The following is a 22229-nucleotide window of genomic DNA, read 5'->3' as shown; positions in this document are numbered from 1 at the left end:
CACTACAATGGAGATAATGGTAGACTGCTAATGTTATCTATATATGGGATTCATATATTTGTCCCTCTTTTTACATCAGAACATTCATTTTGTGCATACAGTGATTGATATATGGAGAGCTATTCAATATTAATCCATTGTTCAGTTAAAATAATAAATATTAATAATATAACATTAAACAATTGCGTCACTATAGTATAAAGCTCCCGAAAGCTCAGAAAATACTAAAAATACTAAAAACGCACCTGCGGTTTCGGTGCGTTTTTGATGCGTTTTTGTTAAAACTTTGGATCGGAGTTGAAAATATTATAAATATTAGATCTAAATTAAAGATGATAGCAAAAATACAGCAAAAATACATCCCCATGTTTCTTTTCATAATCAAATTCAAACTTAATGTCCATAGTTCATAATCGGCTATAATGTGTGATGTATAGCCGATTATGAACTATGGACATTAAGTTTGAATTTGATTATGAAAAGAAACATGGGGATGTATTTTTGCTGTATTTTTGCTATCATCTTTAATTTAGATCTAATATTTATAATATTTTCAACTCCGATCCAAAGTTTTAACAAAAACGCATCAAAAACGCACCGAAACCGCAGGTGAGTTTTTAGTATTTTTTGTATTTTCTGAGCTTTCGGGAGCTTTATACTATAGTGACGCAATTGTTTAATGTTATATTATTAATATTTATTATTTTAACTGAACAATGGATTAATATTGAATAGCTCTCCATATATCAATCACTGTATGCACAAAATGAATGTTCTGATGTAAAAAGAGGGACAAATATATGAATCCCATATATAGATAACATTAGCAGTCTACCATTATCTCCATTGTAGTGTTTTTGGTGAAAACGCATTGAAAACGCATCAAAATCGCAGATGCGTTTTCTCTGAAATTATATTCATGAGGCTGTTTTATATATATATGCATTTTATATTCATTATATTCATTAAAATTATGGATTTTAAACTATTTTATGTTATTATAATACCACTTATATAGCATCACACCTTAAAAGGATGTATTGAAATTATACATATCTATATGACACTGGCAACTCCTGTCTCTATATGGGCATATATTCGAATGAGCACAAATGGACTACTATTAATTAAAAATCCACATCCTGGTCTTCCAAGTCCCCCACTGTCCCAGCATGCATTTTATCAATTAAAGATAATATAAAAAGGACACCTTAATCCCACTGTCTGTACCACTGAGGAAGGGGCTGTACCCCGAAACGCGTATGGTTGATAGACAGTGTGGGACGACATAAGGAAGATATCCATAACCACAATTGGACGCTGTATAAGTTTGAAAACCCCGCCTGGAATTGGAAGTCATCTGACCATCCGGTGAAACCACGTGGGACGCCACAATCAGGTCCTGGAAGGTCAGAGCTACAAAACACATTGCAAAGCAACATCCAGCAATACGGGGGATTTCTGTTAAACAAGACCGCATCTACAGGTCCTTGCAGCTTACAGCAAAGCAGTCGCACAGCCGACAGGAGTGGTAAAGTACATTTATAATTAACGCTAAAGTACTACAAGCGATTTGGAACTTTTTGGCTCCACCTTAGCAATCATTACATGAACTATCACGGACATTGAAATAGTATGGACTCTAGAGCCTCAACACAGAATTCAGTATAGTGGTGTTAATAAGTCATATGTGTGTTTTTAGAGGTTTTTAAGTCAATTTTATTCGCAATTTTATACAACATGTTGTAAGTGTGATTAAATAATATTTTGAACATCGTCTTCTACTTTTGTCTATTTGACGCCAGATATTGAGTGACGCCCAACCCCTTTTCCATTTTGCAATTCACCAGCAACAGGGAGTGCTGTGCGGCAGTGCACCTATTCCATTTGTAATCAGTGTGTGAGCCACCAAACCTTGACAACATGACCTGTGTATTCCTGTGAATGAGTTTATCACACAACACTGAATGTAACCAGTTGGCATCCAAGGTCACCAGATACTGTGTACCCAAACATCTCAAAAATTGGCCACACAAGGCAATACTTCAGTCTAGTCTCACAGGTGGACCATGCATGGTAGAAAAGGAGATGGAACTGGTGATAAAATCGAGATGGTTTTATTGATTATGAGCATTTACATTGCCTGATAACATACAAGAAAGTTTCAAATATCCCTTTAGGATCATGGATATGATAGACCAGACCCTGATTGAGATGGTAGTGCACCATCATAGCAAGGATCTAAGTGTCAGGAGACACCTTATCATCTGACCTATGGGTCTGTACTGGTGGACAACCACCTACAGTGTCTGTACATAACATAAGATATTAATTCAGTTTTCCATGACCTGTATTTTTTTGCCTGAAAATTACTACCATGAGTCCATAAAGTGCTGTAGATATTGCATAGAACTTTACAATTATTGATCAAGAACAACATAGTGAGGCCAGGAAGCCTATAAGACCTTGCAAAGGTAAATCATGGAACGTGCTACTTAATATTACAGAATAACAAATACAAAAGAGATGAGATCTCTAAAAAAGTGACAGTGTTTCTATAAAAAGACACATTTTAAGAAAAATTGTGATACTTTGACAGAGGTATAGACCAACATGGAGCCCCAAAAATAAAAATGGAACCCTTCTATTTGTAATAGTTTACTTTATGACACATCTTATCCCATGACAGGAATACATGATGCCTGTTTGGTCCTTAATATCCTGAGGGTGCAGTCACACCTGGTCCTTGGTGGAAACCCATAAGACTCTCTGTGAAGAAAAGAAAGCACAAAATGGCACATTGTAGTTGGGGTCCCTGTTTCATATTTTTCATTGGGACCCAGGAGCTTTAAGTTATGCTTCCGATCATCCTTGTAGGAATGGTGGACCATGATGTTCTCCCTTCATCAACTACATCGCTTGTTTGATAATATTCCAGTATATATGGAAAAGTAAAGCTGAGGGTAGGTTCAAACCATCACTGGTCAAGAGAGGTAAGGACAACTGGAGCTAGGACACCAGCGGAAGGTGAAATTATTGAAAGTTACAGAGAACAAGTAGGAGAAAAAACAGATCCACAATAACAACTCAAGCTGAAGTTTATTTTATGGAATGTGGAGCAAAAGTAAAGACACATTGATTGACAGTAGGATAGCAGCTGAAAGTAAATTTTCCTTTATGGAATGTAAAGCAAGTAAAGGCCAACTGGAGCTAGAGTGGCAGCAGAAGATAAAGTTTCCTTTATGGTATATAGAGCAAGCAGGGACCAATTGAAGTTAGGCTAGCAGCTGAAAGTAAAGCTTAATTTAAGAAATGGAGAGCAAGTAAAGGCCAATTGAAGCTAGAATAGCACCTCAAGGTAAAGTTTATATTATGGAATGTAGTACAAATAAAGGCCAACTGCCACAAAGATAGCAGCTGAAGATAAAGTTCCTTAATTGTATATAAAACAAGTAGAGGTAGGACAGCAGCAGAAAGTAAAGTTTCTTTATAGAAAGTACAGCAAGTAGAGGGTATCTAGAATAGCAGCTGAAGGTAAAGTATCCTTAATGGAGCATACAGCAAGTTAAGGCCAACTGGAGGTAGGACAGCAGCTGAAACATGACGTTTCTTTTATGGAATGCAGAGTAAACAAAGGCCAAAAGGAGCTTGAATATTAGTTAAAAGTGAAATTTCCTTAATGGTATATTGAGCACTTAGAGGCCAACTGGAGCTAAGAGAGCAACTGAAGGAGAAGTTTCCTTAATGGAACATAGAGTAAGTAAAGGCCAACTGTATGTAAGACAGCAGTTGAATGTGAAGTTTCTTTTATGGAATGTAGAGTAAATAAAGGCCAACTGGAGCCAGGATAGCAGCTGAAGGTGAAGATACATAGAGCTAAAATAGCAACTAAAAGTTAATTGGCCTTAATGGATATATATATATATATATATATATATATATATATACATACATACACAGTACAGACCAAAAGTTTGGACACACCTTCTCATTCAAAGAGTTTTCTTTATTTTCATGACTATGAAAATTGTAGATTCACACTGAAGGCATCAAAACTATGAATTAACACATGTGGAATTATATACATTACAAACAACTGTGAAACAACTGAAAATATGTCATATTCTAGGTTCTTCAAAGTAGCCACCTTTTGCTTTGATTACTGCTTTGCACACTCTTGGCATTCTCTTGATGAGCTTCAAGAGGTAGTCCCCTGAAATGGTCTTCACTTCACAGGTGTGCCCTGTCAGGTTTAATAAGTAGGATTTCTTGCCTTATAAATGGGGTTGGGACCATCAGTTGCGTTGATGAGAAGTCAGGTGAATACACAGCTGATAGTCCTACTGAATAGACTGTTAGAATTTGTATTATGGCAAGAAAAAAGCAGCTAAGTAAAGAAAAACGAGTGGCCATCATTACTTTAAGAAATGAAGGTCAGTCAGTCAGCCGAAAAATTGGGAAAACTTTGAAAGTAAGGGCTATTTGACCATGAAAGAGAGTGATGGGGTGCTGTGCCAGATGGCCTGGCCTCCACAGTCACCGGACCTGAACCCAATCGAGATGGTTTGGGGTGAGCTGGACCACAGAGTGAAGGCAAAAGGGCCAACAAGTGCTAAGCATCTCTGGGAACTCCTTCAAGACTGTTGGAAGACCATTTCAGGGGACTACCTCTTGAAGCTCATCAAGAGAATGCCAAGAGTGTGCAAAGCAGTAATCAAAGCAAAAGGTGGCTACTTTGAAGAACCTAGAATATGACATATTTTAAGTTGTTTCACACTTGTTTGTAATGTATATAATTCCACATGTGTTAATTCATCGTTTTGATGCCTTCATAGTCATGAAAATAAAGAAAACTCTTTGAATGAGAAGGTGTGTCCAAACTTTTGGTCTGTACTGTATATATATATATATATATATATATATATATATATATACATATACACTGTATATATAGTGGAGGCCCACTGGACTTAGGACAGCAGCTGAAGGTAAAGTTTTTTTTCCCCAGTGGAATATAGATCAAATCAAGGTCAAGTTGAGTTAGGATGGCAGCTGAAGGTTTCTTTTTTATAAATTGTAGAACAAGTTACTTTAACTTGAAGCCAAGTAGTTCATTTTATATAAAAGATGTATAAAAATATTACTGTCCTTGTATTTACAATCTTTTTTATAGCTTTTAGGCCTTTGGTTTCACAACTTGTTTGAAAAAAACATCTTGAACTCAAGTTTATGTTCTTGGTAAGTAATTCCTGTCTACTCCTAATCCACGACCAAGCTTGACGCATGTGGGCGAATCACCAAACATATTTTCCAGTTCTGTCGGAGAAGTAACATATGTTATTGGGCAATGATTGGAAATAGAAAAAAGGAAGGAAACTTATGACAACCTTAGGCAGAGGGTGGTGGCAGTATATCAGAGCTGCGTCATTTTCCAATGTTTTCTCTATCAGCTTCATCATAAACTTTGCTCCATGGACAAGTCCTTTTCCGTACAATGTTTTTGATGGCTTTATAGGTTTGTAAATTAAAATGGCTCAGTCTTTGTTTGCAGGTAGAACGAGGGATTGCTGGTCAATGTTGTGTGTGAAGATGAGATATTCCTTAAGAATTTCTCCTAAAAGTATAGTGAAGGTCTCCTGTTTAGAGGGCACAGTGCAGACACGGCTAATACTCTATCTGACGTACTCTATCAGATGAAGAAAACATCCCTGTATACAACGGTGATCTACGCAGCCATCTCATGCTCCCGACTTTGGACAACTATAAGATTTTCCTGCTTTTCATTTAACTTGTGTGTCTCTGTTTTTTTTTCATCCTCTACCTTGATCTTGTCTTTGTGACGTATCACACAGTAAAGAGCTATAAAGAAGATCAAAGCTCCTATTTCGAAGAGAATCTGCAAACCGATGTACCTGTGGAGAATAAAAGCCAAAATGAGAAACACTGGAGATGATAAAACACTCAGCAGAACACAGTATAGCAGCATGGTTATTATGCATGGAAAGCAAGATTCAACAGTATTTCAGAACAGCTAAATATACAAAAAAAATACCATGTCTAATGCAGAAGGTTACAAAGGACAGCAAACAAAAATGTTCTACTAAACTCTGCTCTGCCAAATCCATCCATTGGCTGTTATTATAAGAAAAAAAAGTTAATAAAATACAGAACTGAAAAGACAAAAATATAGGTAGAATTATTCTGGACCCCATGTAAAAGAATATACCTACGAAAATATTGATCACTATGTGAAAGAATGAAGCTACAATAAAACTTCTCTTATGCACAAGAATATAACAACTATAATACTGCCACCTATGTACAAAAATATAACTATTATAATACTGCTCCTATGTACAAGAATATAACTACTATAATACTGCCTCCTATGTACAAGAATATAACTACTATAATACTGCTCCTATGTACAAGAATATAACTACTAGAATACTGCTCCTATGTACAAGAATATAACTACTATAATACTTCTATGTACAAGAATATAACTAATAGAATACTACTCCTATGTACAAGAGTATAACTACTATAATACTACATCCTATGCACAAGAATATAACTACTATAATACTGCTCCTATGTACAATAATATAACTACTATAATACTGCCTCCTATGTACAAGAATATACATGCTATAATACTGCCTCCTATGTACAAGAATATAACTACTATAATACTGCTCCTATGTACAAGAATATAACTACTATAATACTGCCTCCTATGTACAATAATATAACTGCTATAATACTGCTCCTATGTACAAGAATATAAGTACTATAATACTGCCTCCTATGTACAAGAATATAACTACTATAATACTGCTCCTATGTACAAGAATATAACTACTATAATACTGCCTCCTATGTACAAGAATATAAATGCTATAATACTGCCTCCTATGTACAAGAATATAAGTACTATAATACTGCTCCTATGTACAAGAATATAAGTACTATAATACTGCTCCTATGTACAAGAATATAACTACTATAATACTGCTCCTATGTACAAGAATATAACTACTATAATACTGCTCCTACGTACAAGAATATAACTACTATAATACTGCTCCTATGTACAAGAATATAACTACTATAATACTGCTCCTATGTACAAGAATATAACTACTATAATACTGCCTCCTATGTACAAGAATATAACTACTATAATACTGCCTCCTATGTACAAGAATAAAATTACTATAATACTGCCTTCTATCTACAAGAATATAACTACTATAATACTGCCTCCTATGTACAAGAATATAACTACTATAATACTGCTCCTATGTACAAGAATATAACTACTATATTACTGCTCCTATGTACAAGAATATAACTACTATAATACTGCCTCCTATGTACAAGAATATAACTACTATAATACTGCCTCCTATGTACAAGAATAAAATTACTATAATACTGCCTTCTATCTACAAGCTCTCTGAGAAAGTACAGGTTACCTTTTTACAGATGAAATTTAATACAATACCACAATGTGCTTTCTATTGCACTTTTAAGGTACCGTATGACATACTTTAGCAGGTTTTTTATAAACTTTGCATTAACTACATTTTCACTGCCGGCTGCTGATTACGCGTTATTGCTCTGAGACTCATTTCTACATCTGTGCTCCATCCCCTTAGTAATAAAATGAGTGAGGAAAGGTGCAATAATTCTCAGTACTGCACTTTTATGGCTGAGTTTTGACATCAATTGAAAATTTCATTACTCTCCAAATCATGGAATCATGTAAAGAACAGAAAAAATTTCAGAATTATAAATGAAATTTTTCAAAGCAGCAAATATTATTATAAAGCTCAGGGTTTCCCTGAAATCATATCACACTAATGAGAAGGAGACCAAACAATGAAGAAGACCAACACAAAACCCGCTACAGTCACAGATCAACATCCAACAACTAAAAGAACAATAACAGTAATAAATAATGTACACTACTAAACTTCTATACAACAAGAATAAATACTGTATGAAAGTTACATTCATGTACATAGGAGGAAGTATTATAGTAGGTATATTCTTGTACATAGGAGCAGTATTATAGTAGTTATATTCTTGTACATAGGAGCAGTATTATAGTAGTTATATTCTTGTACATAGGAGGCAGTATTATCGTAGTTATATTCTTGTACATAGGAGGCAGAATTATAGTAGTTATATTCTTGTACATAGGGGCAGTATTATAGTAGTTATATTCTTATACATAAGAGCAGTATTATAGTAGTTATATTCTTGTACATAGGAGCAGTATTATAGTAGGTATATTCTTTTACACAGGAGCAGAATTATAGTAATTATATTCTTAAACATAGGAGCAGTATTAGAGTGGTTATATTCTTATACATAGGAGCAGTATTATAGTAGTTATATTCTTGTACATAGGAGGCAGTATTATAGTAGTTATATTCTTGTACATAGGAGCAGAATTATAGTAGTTATATTCTTGTATATAGGAGCAGTATTATAGTAGATATATTCTTGTACATAGGAAGCAGTATTATAGTAGTTATATTCTTGTACATAGGAGGCAGTATTATAGTAGTTATATTCTTGTACATAGGAGGCAGTATTATAGTAGTTATATCCTTGTACATAGGAGGCAGTATTATAGTAGTTATATTCTTGTACATAGGAGGCAGTATTATAGTAGTTATATTCTTGTAAATAGGAGGCAGTATTATAGTAGTTATATTCTTGTACATAGGAGCAGTATTATAGTAGTTATATTCTTGTACATAGGAGCAGAATTATAGTAATTATATTCTTGCACATAGGAGACAGTATTATAGTAGTTATATTCTTGTATATAGGAGGCAGTATTATAGTAGTTATATTCTTGTACATAGCAGCAGAATTATAGTAATTATATTCTTGTACATAGGAACAGTATTATAGTAGTTATATTCTTGTACATTGGAGGCAGTATTATAGTAGTTATATTCTTGTACATAGGAGGCAGTATTATAGTAGTTATATTCATGTACATAGAAGCAGTATTATAGTAGTTATATTATTGTACATAGGAGCAGTATTATAGTAGTTATATTCTTGTACATAGGAGGCAGCATTATAGTAGTTATATTCATGTACATAGAAGCAGTATTATAGTAGTTATATTATTGTACATAGGAGCAGTATTATAGTAGTTATATTCTTGTACATAGGGAGCAGTATTATAGTAGTTATATTCTTGTACATAGGAGGCAGTATTATAGTAGTTATATTCTTGTACATAGGAGCAGTATTATAGTAGTTATATTCTTGTACATAGGAGCAGAATTATAGTAATTATATTCTTGCACATAGGAGACAGTATTATAGTAGTTATATTCTTGTATATAGGAGGCAGTATTATAGTAGTTATATTCTTGTACATAGGAGCAGAATTATAGTAATTATATTCTTGTACATAGGAACAGTATTATAGAAGTTATATTCTTGTACATTGGAGGCAGTATTATAGTAGTTATATTCTTGTACATAGGAGGCAGTATTATAGTAGTTATATTCATGTACATAGAAGCAGTATTATAGTAGTTATATTATTGTACATAGGAGCAGTATTATAGTAGTTATATTCTTGTACATAGGAGGCAGCATTATAGTAGTTATATTCATGTACATAGGAGCAGTATTATAGTAGTTATATTATTGTACATAGGAGCAGTATTATAGTAGTTATATTCTTGTACATAGGGAGCAGTATTATAGTAGTTATATTCTTGTACATAGGAGCAGTATTATATTAGTTATATTCTTGTACATAGGAGCAGTATTATAGTAGTTATATTCTTGTACATAGGGGGCATTATTATAGTAGTTATATTCTTGTACATAGGAGCAGTATTATAGTAGTTATAGTCTTGTACATAGGAGCAGTATTATAGTAGTTATATTCTTGTACATAGGAGCAGTATTATAGTAGTTATATTCTTGTACATAGGAGGCAGTATTATAGTAGTTATATTCTTGTACTTAGTAGACAGTATTATACAGTGGATATAAAAAGTCTACACACCCCTGTTAAAATGTCAGGTTTCTGTGTTGTAAAAAAATCAGACAAATATCAATCATTTCAGAACTTTTTCCACCTTAAATGTGACCTATAAACTGTACCACTCAATTGAAAAACAAACAGAAATCTTTTAGATGAGGGAAGAAAAAATATAAAAATAAAATAATATGGTTGCATAAGTGTGCACACCCTTGAACTAATACTTTGTTGAAGCACCTTTTGATGTTATTACAGCACTCAGTCTTTTTGGGGATGAGTCTATCAGCATGGCACATTCTGACTTGGCAAGATTTGCCCACTCTTCTTTGCAAAAACACTCCAAATCTGTCAGATTGCGAGGACATCTCCTGGGCACAGCCCTCTTTAGATCACCCCACAGATTTTCAATCGGATTCAGGTCTGGGCTCTGGCTGGGCCATTCCAAAACTTTAATCTTCTTCTGGTGAAGCCATTCCTTTGTTGATTTGGATGTATGCTTTGAGTCGTTGTCATTCTGTAAGATGAAGTTCCTCTTCATGTTCAGCTTTCTAGCAGAAGCCTAAAGGTTTGGTGCCAATATTGACTGGTATTTGGAACTGTTCATAATTCCCTCTAGCTTAACTAAGGCCCCAGTTCCAGCTGAAGAAAAACAGCCCCTTGGCATGATGCTGTCACCACCATGCTTCACTGTGAGGATGGTGTTCTTCTGGTGATGTGCAGTGTTGTTTTTGCACCAAACATATCTTTTGGAATTATGGCCAAAAAGTTCAACCTTGGTTTCATCAGACCAAAACACCTTTTCTCACATGCTTTTGGGAGACTTCAGATGTGTTTTTGCAAAATGTAGCCTGGCTTGGATGTTTTTCTTGGTAAGAAAAGGCTTTCGTCTTGCCACTCTACCCCATAGCCCAGACATATGAAGAATACGGGAGATTGTTGTCACATGTACCACACAGCCAGTACTTGCCAGATATTCCTGCAGCTCCTTTAATGTTGCTGTAGACCTCTTGGTCGCCTCCCAGACCAGTTTTCTTCTCGTCTTTTCATCAATTTTGGAGGGACGTCCAGTTCTTGGTAATGTCACTGTTGTGCCATATTTTCTCCACTTGATGATGACGGTCTTCACTGTGTTCCATGGTAGATCTAATGCCTTGGAAATTCTTTTGTCCTCTTCTCCTGACTGATACCTTTTAACAATGAGATCCCTCTGATGCTTTGGAAGCTCTCTGTGGACCATGGCTTCTGCTGTGGGAGGCGACTTAGAAAATTTCAGGAAAGACCAACTAGAGCAGCTGAACTTTATTTGGGGTTAATCAGAGGCACTTTACATGATGGTCGGTGTATGCTGACTCCTATTTAACAGGATTCTGAATATGATTGCTTAATTCTACTACATCCCCAGTTATAAGAGGGTGTGCACACTTATGCAACCACATTATTATTTTTTTGTTTTGTTTTGTTTTCTTCTCTCCACCTAAAAATTTCAGTTTGTTTTTCAATTGAGTTGTACAGTTTATAGGTCACATTAAAGGTGGAAAAAGTTCTGAAATGATTTATCTTTGTCTCATTTTTTTTACATCACAGAAACCTGACATTTTAACAGGGGTGTGTAGACTTTTTATATCCACTGTAGCAGTTATATTTATATACACAGGAACAGTATTATAGTTGTTAGATTCTTGGACGTGGGTGGCAGCATTATAATAGTTATATTCCTGTACATAGTAGCAGTATTATCGTAGTTATATTTTTGTACATGAGCAGTATTATAGTAGTTATATTCTTGTACATAGGAGAAGTATTATAGTAGTTATATTCTTGTACATAGGAGGCAGTATTATAGTAGTTATATTCTTGTACATAGGAGGCAGTATTATAGTAGTTATATTCTTGTACATTGGAGCAGTATTATAGTAGTTATATTCTTGTACATAGGAGGCAGCATTATAATAGTTATATTATTGTACATAGGAGCAGTATTATAGTCCTTATATTCCTGTACATAGTAGCAGTATTATTGTAGTTATATTTTTGTACATGAGCAGTATTATAGTAGTTATATTCTTGTACATTGGAGCTGTCTTATAGTAGTTATATTCTTGTACATGGGAGGCAGTATTATAGTAGTTATATTCTTGTACATAGGAGCAGAATTATAGTAGTTATATTCTTGTACATAGGAGGCAGTATTATAGTAGTTATATTCTTGTACATAGGAGCAGTATTATAGTAGTTATATTCTTGTACATAGGAGCTATATTGTAGTAGTTATATTCTTGTACATAGGAGCAGTATTATAGTAGTTATATTCTTGTACATAGGAGCAGAATTATAGTAGTTATATTCTTGTACATAGGAGCAGTGTTATAGTAGTTATATTCTTCTACATAGGAGGCAGTATTATAGTAGTTATATTCTTGTACATAGGAGCAGTATTATAGTAGTTATATTCTTGTACATAGGAGTCAGTATTATAGTAGTTATATTCTTGTACATAGGAGCAGTATTATAGTAGTTATATTCTTGTACATAGGAGCAGTATTATAGTAGTTATATTCTTGTACATAGGAGGCAGTATTATAGTAGTTATATTCTTGTACATAGGAGCAGTATTATAGTAAATATATTCTTGTATACAGGAGCAGTATTATAGTAGTTATATTCTTGTACATAGGAGCAGTATTATAGTAGTTATATTCTTGTACATAGGAGGCAGTATTATAGTAGTTATATCCTTGCACATAGGAGGCAGTATTATAGTAGTTATATTCTTGTACATAGGAGTCAGTATTATAGTAGTTATATTCTTGTACATAGGAGCAGTATTATAGTAGTTATATTCTTGTACATAGGAGCAGAATTATAGTAGTTATATTCTTGTACATAGGAGCAGTGTTATAGTAGTTATATTCTTGTACATAGGAGGCAGTATTATAGTAGTTATATTCTTGTACATAGGAGCAGTATTGTAGTAGTTATATTCTTGTACATAGGAGGCAGTATTATAGTAGATATATTCTTGTATACAGGAGCAGTATTATGGTAGCTATATTCTTGTACATAGGAGCAGTATTATAGTAGTTATATTCTTGTACATAGGAGGCAGTATTATAGTAGTTATATTCTTTTACATAGGAGCAGTATTATAGCAGTTATATTCTTGTACATAGGAGCAGTATTATAGAAGTTATATTCTTGTACATAGGAGCAGTATTATAGTAGTTATAGTCTTGTACATAGGAGCAGTATTATAGTAGTTATATTCGTGTACATAGGGGGCAGTATTATAGTAGTTATATTCTTGTACATAGGAGCAGTATTATAGTAGGTATATTTTTGCACATTTGAGGCAGTATTATAGTACTTTATTTTCTTGGACATAGGATCAGTATTATAAAGTAGTTATATTCTTGTACATACAGTAGGAGGCAGTATTATAGTAGTTATATTCTTGTACATAGGGGGCAGTATTATAGTAGTTATATTCTTGTACATAGGAGCAGTATTATAGTAGGTATATTTTTGCACATAGGAGGCAGTATTATAGTACTTTATTTTCTTGGACATAGGAGCAGTATTATAGTAGTTATATTCTTAACCAAATTTATTTTTATTCAAAGTAAGTAAGGCATATCAATTGATCACAAACCATCGTAGCATCACTGGTAAGGCAAAGTCACAAATCGGTCATGGAAGTGACCACAAATGCATGTCAGTGCAACACATGTTGTACAAAATGATACCTCAAATGTGACAGACAATAAAAATCAAATATAACACAAATAAGAGGAAAAGCGAGGGAAAGGAAGGGAAAGGAAGGGGGGGGGCGGGTAGGGGAGTTTTCCCCAACTCCGTCAGGGGAACTTCCTATATGTCTTCCAGGGCGACCAGATTTTCAGAAAGCGGGAACGCGTGCAAGATTCCCAGTGGGCCAGCTCTTCAAACCTGTAGATCTGATCCACCTTATCCCTCCACATCGAAACAGTGGGAGGTTCAGTATCCTTCCAAAGTAGCGGGATGAGCAGTCTCGCCGCCGTGATGAGCATAGTAGGAAGATCAGATCTACAGGGGGAAAGCGAGTCATTAGGGCACCAAAGCAGAATCAGTTTAGGATCCAGCTTAACCTGCTTAGCACACACCTCATTTATCAGAGCTTCTATATTGGTCCAGAACGCTTTAATCTTTTCACAGTGCCACCAAATGTGTGACAGAGAGCCTACGTCTTTTCTACACCTCCAGCACTCACTTGGGAAATCTGCATTAAGCCTATGCAAGAACTCCGGGGACTTGTACCATCTCGTAAGCAGCTTATACGAGTTTTCTTGTACCTTAATACAGCGGCTAAAGCCGTGAGAGTGTGTAAGGACAAAAGCCCTTTCCGGGTCTGTAAGGTGGATGGACAATTCCCTTTCCCATGAAGAAAGGAAATGTAGCTCAGGAGGGGAGGCTGAGAGTAACTCCTTATATATGGTAGACAGCGGTTTAGGGATCCTACGGGCATCTGATAGTCTCTTAGACAGCCAAGAGGGGGTTCCAGAGGTGGTGGGGGGTGGTAGCTTAATCATCTTAATTTCCTTCTGCAGGGCAAAACTCTGTAGGAAGGAAGCTTTTTTGACTTTAGGGTCATTCAAGACCGTGGACCAATCCAGGGACCCATCCGGGGACCTAATCTCACTTAAAGGGATCTCGGCCAAAAGAGGCCAGATACCTGAGGGCTTCTCGGCTTCCGGATGGACATAAAACTGTAAAGAGGAAAGCGGAGTACCCGGTATGGGAAACTCAAGTGTTCTGTCCTTAAACTGCTTGGCCCACTCAACAAACATACCCTTCCATAGGAGTGGCAAAGAGGAACTACCCGGAGAACAAGGGGACAGCCACCAGAGAATCCGCTTCATTCTAGTGGAGAGCAGAGAGCGCTCAAGACACACATATGGAGCACTATAAGTGCTATTGAGGAGGGATAGACCTCTAAATAGTTGAAAGGCCACATAGTAGGAACGTATGTCGGGCAGGCCAAAGCCGCCAAACCTCCTCTCTCTGGTCAGCACCGAACAAGCAATTCTGGAGGGGTTACTTCCCCACAAAAAGAGGGAGAAAACTCTGCGGATGTCTACAAAAAATGAGTGCGGCAGCCAGATAGGCAACACCTGCAGAAGGTACAAAAATTTAGGAGCTATAAAGGTCCTGAGGTAGTTCCTCTTGCCACACCAGGAAATAAACGGCAGTCTAATAGAGTGCAGCTGCTTCCTAACTGAGGACAATAAGGGGGCATAATTCAGAGCAAATAAGTCCTTCGCCTGAGCCGGGACGTGCACTCCCAAAAATACTATGTCTTTTGTAGCCCAGTGAAAGGGGGTAGTATTCTGAAGGGCCTCTTTAACCGATTCTGGACAAGTAACGTTTAGGGCCATTGACTTGCTATAGTTGATTTTAAAGTTTGACACATAGCCAAACTCCTCAAAAAGAGACAAAAGCCTAGGGAAGGATGTTTCGGGATTGGAGGTCATGATAAGTAGGTCATCTGCAAATGCGGCTGTCAAGTGGGTCCGAGAATCAATGGTCAAGCCCCTAACCGCAGGATCCTGCCGGATCTTACACAGCAAAGTCTCCATCACTATGACAAACAGAGATGGGGAGAGAGGACATCCCTGCCTCGTCCCATTGGATATGGAAAAGGAGGGAGAAAGCGTACCATTTATTTTGAGTTTGGCAGACGGGGCCGAGTACAGAGTGAAGATCGCAGATATAAACGAATCTGGGAAACCAAACCTCGACAGGGCCCGCGACATATAATGCCAACCGACCCTGTCGAAGGCCTTCTCCGCGTCCGTGCTCAGCAAAGCCAGAGGCGTAGAGGAGCTTCTAGCCCAATCCATAAGATAGAGCAAACGTTTCGTGTTTTCACAGCCCTGTCTGCCACGCACAAACCCCACTTGCTCGCTATCAATAAGATCCGGCAGGATCAGCTGTATTCGCTGCGCCAGAATCTTGGCCCACCACTTGACATCCGCATTTAGCAGTGAAATCGGGCGATAACTGCCACAGTGGAGGGGGTCTTTTTTTTCTTTATGGATTATAGTTATGTGGGCCTCTAACGTTTGGGGGGGTAAAGAGCCTCCAGACAGGAGGAAATTACAGAGTGCCTGAAAATGAGGAGTCAAAACGTCTTTGAAGGTCTTGTAATACGATATAGGGAGTCCATCCGGGCCTGGACTTTTACCTGAAGGAATGGAGGAAAGGACCTTGCCAATTTCCTCTCTTGATACAGGGGCGACTAGTTGGGAAGCTTGTAGGGGACTAACAGAGGGCAGCTTCAGAGTGGACAGGAACTCATCTGTGGCTTGCTCAATAGAGGCTGAACCAGGACGGTCTGGAGTGGGGAGGTTATATAGATCCGCATAAAAAGCACTAAACGCTTTTGCTATGTCATGAGTCGACTTGTGCTTATTGCCTTTCGCATCTAGAATAGCAGGGATAAATGAATCCATGTGGCGTTGCTTAGCCATGGCAGACATCAGTTTATTCCCTTTGTTCCCATGAGCATAAGCTTTAAACCTGGAGCGGAATATACGTTTCGCTGATTTGGCGTTGAGCAAGTTTTTCAGTCCCGTCCTGGCCTCCGCTAATTCAGCAGCCACAGCCTGAGCCTGGGTTTGCTTATGGGTCAGTTCAAGACTCGCTATGCGGGACAACAGGTCGTCTACAGCCTTGGAGCGCAACTTTTTAACATGCGAGCCCAGGGAAATTAATTCTCCTCTAACCACCGCCTTATGAGTCTCCCACAAGATGGAGGGGGAGGGAGGAGGGTCGCCCACTGCATTAAGAGAGAAGAATTCAGACATAATCCGGGAGATTCTAGCTGCATTGGCAGGGTCGGAGATCAATGTGTCATTAAGACGCCATATTCTCTCTCGTTTAGGAAGAGCTGTCATAGACACTCAGAGAAATACTGGGGCGTGATCAGAAAGCGTAATGTTCCCAATCCTCGTGTCTACCACCTGAGAAATATGGGGGGAGGATAAAAACAAGTAGTCCAACTTATGGAAGGATTTTTTAGCGTTTGAATAAAACGTATAATCCCTACCAGAGGGATGCATAGTGCGCCACACATCAATAACCCGCAACTTCTTCAGCGCAGTCTTCAGACGGCGTAGAAGTTTGTGGGACAACTCAGACCTCTGAGAGGACGAGTCAAGGCCAGGCTCCATAGTCACATTAAAGTCACCTCCTAATATAAGCATGCCCTCACTAAAAGCCTGTAATTGCTCAAGAGTCCGAACGAGCCAGGGGATCTGACCCCTATTGGGGGCATATAAATTAGCCAGGGTAACAGGCGCGTCAGCGATGTGCCCCTTAACGAATAAGAAGCGACCATCAGTGTCCGTAAGGACAGCGGAGTGTTTGAAGGGTAGGCGCTTGTGGACGGCCACGCTGACACCCCTGCTAGCCGAGGCAAAAGAGCTATGAAACCATTGTGAGAATGCGTTTTGGGACAATTTCGGGATCTTCCCTGATTTAAAATGAGTTTCTTGGAGGAATACAACGGAGGCCTCATCTTTCAGTAACAAGGAGAGCACCTGAGACCGCTTACATGGCTCGTTCAGACCCTTGGCATTCAGTGAGGCAACTACAACAGAGGCCATAGTGAAGACAGAGGAGGCCTGTCGGCCCAGAGCAAGAGGACATCCAGTCTGGAAAGCCACGGACGGAGTAATGAGAAGAGAGGGAGGAATGAGGACAAAGGGAAAGTCAAAAGAAAAATAAAAGACATAACAAATGAGACAGTAACACAACCCAAATAACAAAGAATGTCTCCCCATGGACAGGGAGCACGTGACCCCACCCAGCATCTGACACAATGGAGATCCTTTTTCACAGCGGCGGACAGCCGGGATCTATCAGAGGGGGGCTCCTGTGGGGCCACCGGGGGTGAGGGAGAGGACATAATCAGTAACATAACTGACAACAGTGCAGACATATAACCCCCGCATAACTGACAGTGCATTCAGTGCTCTAATGCACAGCTCGTAACCCGCATCTCATGCAGGCAAGGTAGTAAAGCATAGGGTCAGGCCCAAAACCCATGAGAACGGGGCAGTGGGCCAAGACCTAAAATAAGTCCAAAACCAATGGACAAACGATGAAAATTCAGCTCAGACAGAGCCAGACAGAGTTCCTACGTCCTGGGACCCAGCAAAATCACAGAACATTGAACTCAGTGAAGAGTGAACAAAAGCGCCTTCAGCGCCTCCCGGAACAGAGTCAGGTAACAGGTGCTTGCGACCGGCCTTTTCCTTGTTTCCCAGCTCTGGAAGGTGAAACTTGCTGCCACAAATCTATACCCGGAGGGGTAGGCAGGGGATCCCCTTGATCAGCCGGCATCCACGAGGGAACTGTGATGGGTTCAATCCCAAGAGGGCCCCAAATAGCTTTCAGGTCACCCGGGGTCCGCACTGTATACTGCCTCCCGTTTTTCAAGATGGCCAGACCGAAGGGATAGAGCCATCGGAATGGCGTAGCTGTCGCTTTAAGGGCCTCTAGGAGCGGCTTCACGATGCGCCTCTTGGCTAAGGTGGAGGGGGCCAGATCCTGAAAGAATAGGACTGGGGTCTCACCATACATGATGCGGTCGGCCTCCCTTCCCGCCTTGAGCAGTGCAGCAGTGTCCACGTAGCTTAGGATGCCACATACTACATCCCGCGGCGGCTCACCAGGTTTTGGCTTGGGCCTTAAGGCCCTGTGGATGCGCTCGATCACAATCGGAGCTGCTCTCTCAGCTCCCAACAGGGAGGAGAAAATTTCGCATGCGACTGAATGAAGCGCGTCAATCGCAATATTTTCGGGTAGGCCGCGGATGCGAATATTTCGCCGCCGGCTCCGGTTCTCCTGATCCTCTATGCGCATCAGCGCGTCGTTTAGCAAGTCTCTGTGGGTTTGCAGGGCTGCACGGGTCTTACCCTCATGCACCAGGATGGCTTCCTGTGCTAGCTCCAGGGACTCCACACGATTCCCAATCTGCCGCAGGTCTCCTTTTATCTCCTCCAAGTCCTTTTTAAGAGGTGCAAGAGCAGATTCCAGAATGTCCCTGAGATCTGCTTTGGAAAGTGAAGAGCTCTTTCGCAGTGGTCTGCAATCAGAAACATCAGAAGTGCTTCCTGCCTCTGAACCTTCCTCTGCTTCTGAGAGCTGCCGCGCCCTCCTGGTTGTTTCAGCAGCAGGAGTCCTGGACTGTTTCTTGAGGTATTTATCCATCTCCAGTTGCCTGGAACGGGCCCCTGTCGGCTCTTGAGTCTCAGAGTGTCGATCCTTGCCTGGTTTCCCCATTGGCACCGAGTAAATAGCTAATAAAAGGGGCTATAATAGCTGCCAGGGAGAGGAGCTCATGAACAAGCAACCATTCAGCTCCAAGGTCAGGCTCCGCCCCCATAGTAGTTATATTCTTTTACATAGGAGGCAGTATTATAGTAGTTATATTCTTGTACATAGGAGGCAGTATTATAGTAGTTATATTCTTGTACATAGGAGCAGTATTATAGTAGTTATATTCTTTTACATAGGAGGCAGTATTATAGTAGTTATATTCTTGTACATAGGAGGCAGTATTATAGTAGTTATATTCTTGTACATAGGAGCAGTATTATAGTAGTTATAGTCTTGTACATAGGAGCAGTATTATAGTAGTTATATTCTTGTACATAGGAGGCAGTATTATAGCAGTTATATTCTTGTACATAGGGGCAGTATTATAGTAGTTATATTCTTGTACATAGGGGCAGTATTGTAGTAGTTATATTCTTGTACATAGGAGCAGTATTATAGTAGTTATATTCTTGTACATAGGAGCAGTATTATAGTAGTTATATTCTTGTACATAGGAGGCAGTATTATAGTAGTTATATTCATGTACATAGGAGGCAGTATTATAGTAGTTATATTCTTGTACATAGGAGCAGTATTATAGTAGTTATATTCTTGTACATAGGAGACAGTATTATAGTAGTTATATTCTTGTACATAGGAGGCAGTATTATAGTAGTTATATTCTTGTACATAGGAGCAGTATTATAGTAGTTATATTCTTGTACATAGGAGACAGTATTATAGTAGTTATATTCTTGTACATAGGAGGCAGTATTATAGTAGTTATATTCTTTTACATAGGAGGCAGTATTATAGTAGTTATATTCTTGTACATAGGAGGCAGTATTATAGTAGTTATATCCTTGTACATAGGAGCAGTATTATAGTAGTTATATTCTTGTACATAGGAGGCAGTATTATAGTAGTTATATTCTTGTACAAAGGAGCAGTATTATAGTAGTTATATCCTTGTACATAGGAGCAGTATTATAGTAGTTATATTCTTGTACATAGGAGCAGTTATATGGTAAGTGTATTTTTGTATGTTGGAGCAATGTTATTTTTTGTATATATATATATGGTATATATTATGTTTAGGGATGAGCGAACCCGAACTGTATAGTTCGGGTTCGTACCGAATTTTGGGGTGTTCTTGACACGGACCCGAACCCGAACATTTACGTAAAAATTCGGGTTCGTTGTTCGGCGATTTCTATGACGCATTTTGAAAGCCTGCAAAGCAGTCAATCAACAAGCGTCATACTACTTGCCCCAAGAGGCCATCACAGCCATGCCTACTATTGGCATGGCTGTGATTGGCCAGTGCAGCATGTGACCCAGCCTCTATTTAAGCTGGAGTCACGTAGCGCCGCACGTCACTCTGCTCTGATTAGTGTAGGGAGAGGATGCAGCTGCTGCTGTTAGGGCGAGATTAACTCAGCAAAAACACTTAATGAAGTCATCGATCTACAGCTGTGAATCATTCAACTGCTGCTAGTTAATTGCGCACTGTTTTTAGGCTGCCCAGAGCGTTTTTCTGTCACTTTTTTCTGGGGTGATCGGCGGCCATTTTGTGTCTTGTGGTGCGCCAGCACAAGCTGCCACTAAGTCCATTTAACCATCAATGGTAGTTTTTTTTTTGCTATATCCTACATCAGGGGCTTGGCTGTGCTTATTGTCACCCCTAGAAACTCAGGATAGAATTTTCTAAATTTTATTGAGGGGTGAAATTCACTAATTCAAAATAGCAATCCCCTAAATCTGGTGTTCCAGCTGTGGCTAGCCAAGTGTAATACTGTCTGCTGTCTGGCAAAGGATATATTTTTTTCTGGGGTGAAATTCAATTGCCAAAATAGCAATACCCTAAATACGGTGTTCCAGCTGTGGCAGGACAAGTTTTATAGTGTCCGTCAAAGCATAGTTTTTGTTCTGCGTTGAAATTTAATTGCCAAAATAGCAATACCCTAAATCAGTGGTTTCTGCTGCTGCAGGCCAAGTGTAAATCTGTCGGTAAAAGGGTATATTACACTCAGCGTGCATCTCCAAGTTAATTTTTTTCCGTAAAAGGGTATATTACACAAAGTGTTAAATTACAATTGCTGAAAGCATAAGCCTTTAAATTTGCACGCACTATTGTGCATCTCATAGTGTATTTCTGTCCGTAAAAGGGTATATTACATTCAAGGTGCCAATTCAAGTGCTGATAGGGTCATCCTCAATAACTTCAGAAAGACGCAGCAGTTGGCACCTGTGTTTCGTCATCATCATAGACGTGCTGAGGTGGTATTCCCATGTCCTCATCATCAGGAAACATAAGTGGTTTCTTATAGGGTCATCCTCAATAACTTCACACGCTACCGTGCATCTCCAAGGGTAATTCTGTCCGTAAAAGGATACCTTTCATCCAGCGCCTAAATACTAGGCCTACAATTTATATTTCCCTAAATCTGTGGTTACTGCTGTGCCTGTATTAGTGTAATACGGTAGCTAAATAGATAGTGTTAGGTGCCTGTAAAAAAAGGCTGAATTTGAATTTAATACATTGGGCCAAATCATTTTTTTATTATTGTGGTGAACGGTAAGGCCTCATGCACACGATCGTATTTTTTCACGGTCCGCAAAACGGGGTTCCGTTGGTCCGTGATCCGTGACCGTTTTTTCGTCCGTGGGTCTTCCTTGATTTTTGGAGGATCCACGGACATGAAAAAACAGTCGTTTTGGTGTCCCCTGAATTACAATGCAAGTCAATGGGGACGGATCCGTTTGACGTTGACACAATATGGTGCAATTTCAAACGGATCCGTCCCCCATTGACTTTCAATGTAAAGTCAGGAGT

The 22229-nt window shown here is 38.7% G+C and overlaps 1 protein-coding gene across 4 annotated transcripts in view; it reads right to left on the bottom strand.

Moving 5' to 3' along the window:
- Positions 1 to 5489: 5489 nt before the first annotated feature.
- LOC120996564 (solute carrier organic anion transporter family member 2B1-like) overlaps positions 5490 to 22229 on the bottom strand; it is a 219717-nt gene continuing 202977 nt past the window's right edge. For all 4 annotated transcript variants that reach the window (XM_040426551.1, XM_040426554.1, XM_040426553.1 and 1 more), the window contains exon 15: positions 5490 to 5912. In XM_040426551.1, coding sequence (XP_040282485.1) covers positions 5726 to 5912 — 187 coding nt within the window. In that variant the 3' untranslated portion in view covers positions 5490 to 5725. The remainder of the gene's footprint in view (positions 5913 to 22229) is intronic.

The sequence above is a fragment of the Bufo bufo genome, chromosome 3 (genome assembly GCF_905171765.1).
Source record: "Bufo bufo chromosome 3, aBufBuf1.1, whole genome shotgun sequence".
Classification (NCBI taxonomy): domain Eukaryota; kingdom Metazoa; phylum Chordata; class Amphibia; order Anura; family Bufonidae; genus Bufo; species Bufo bufo.
This window is presented reverse-complemented; position numbering and strand designations above follow the sequence as displayed.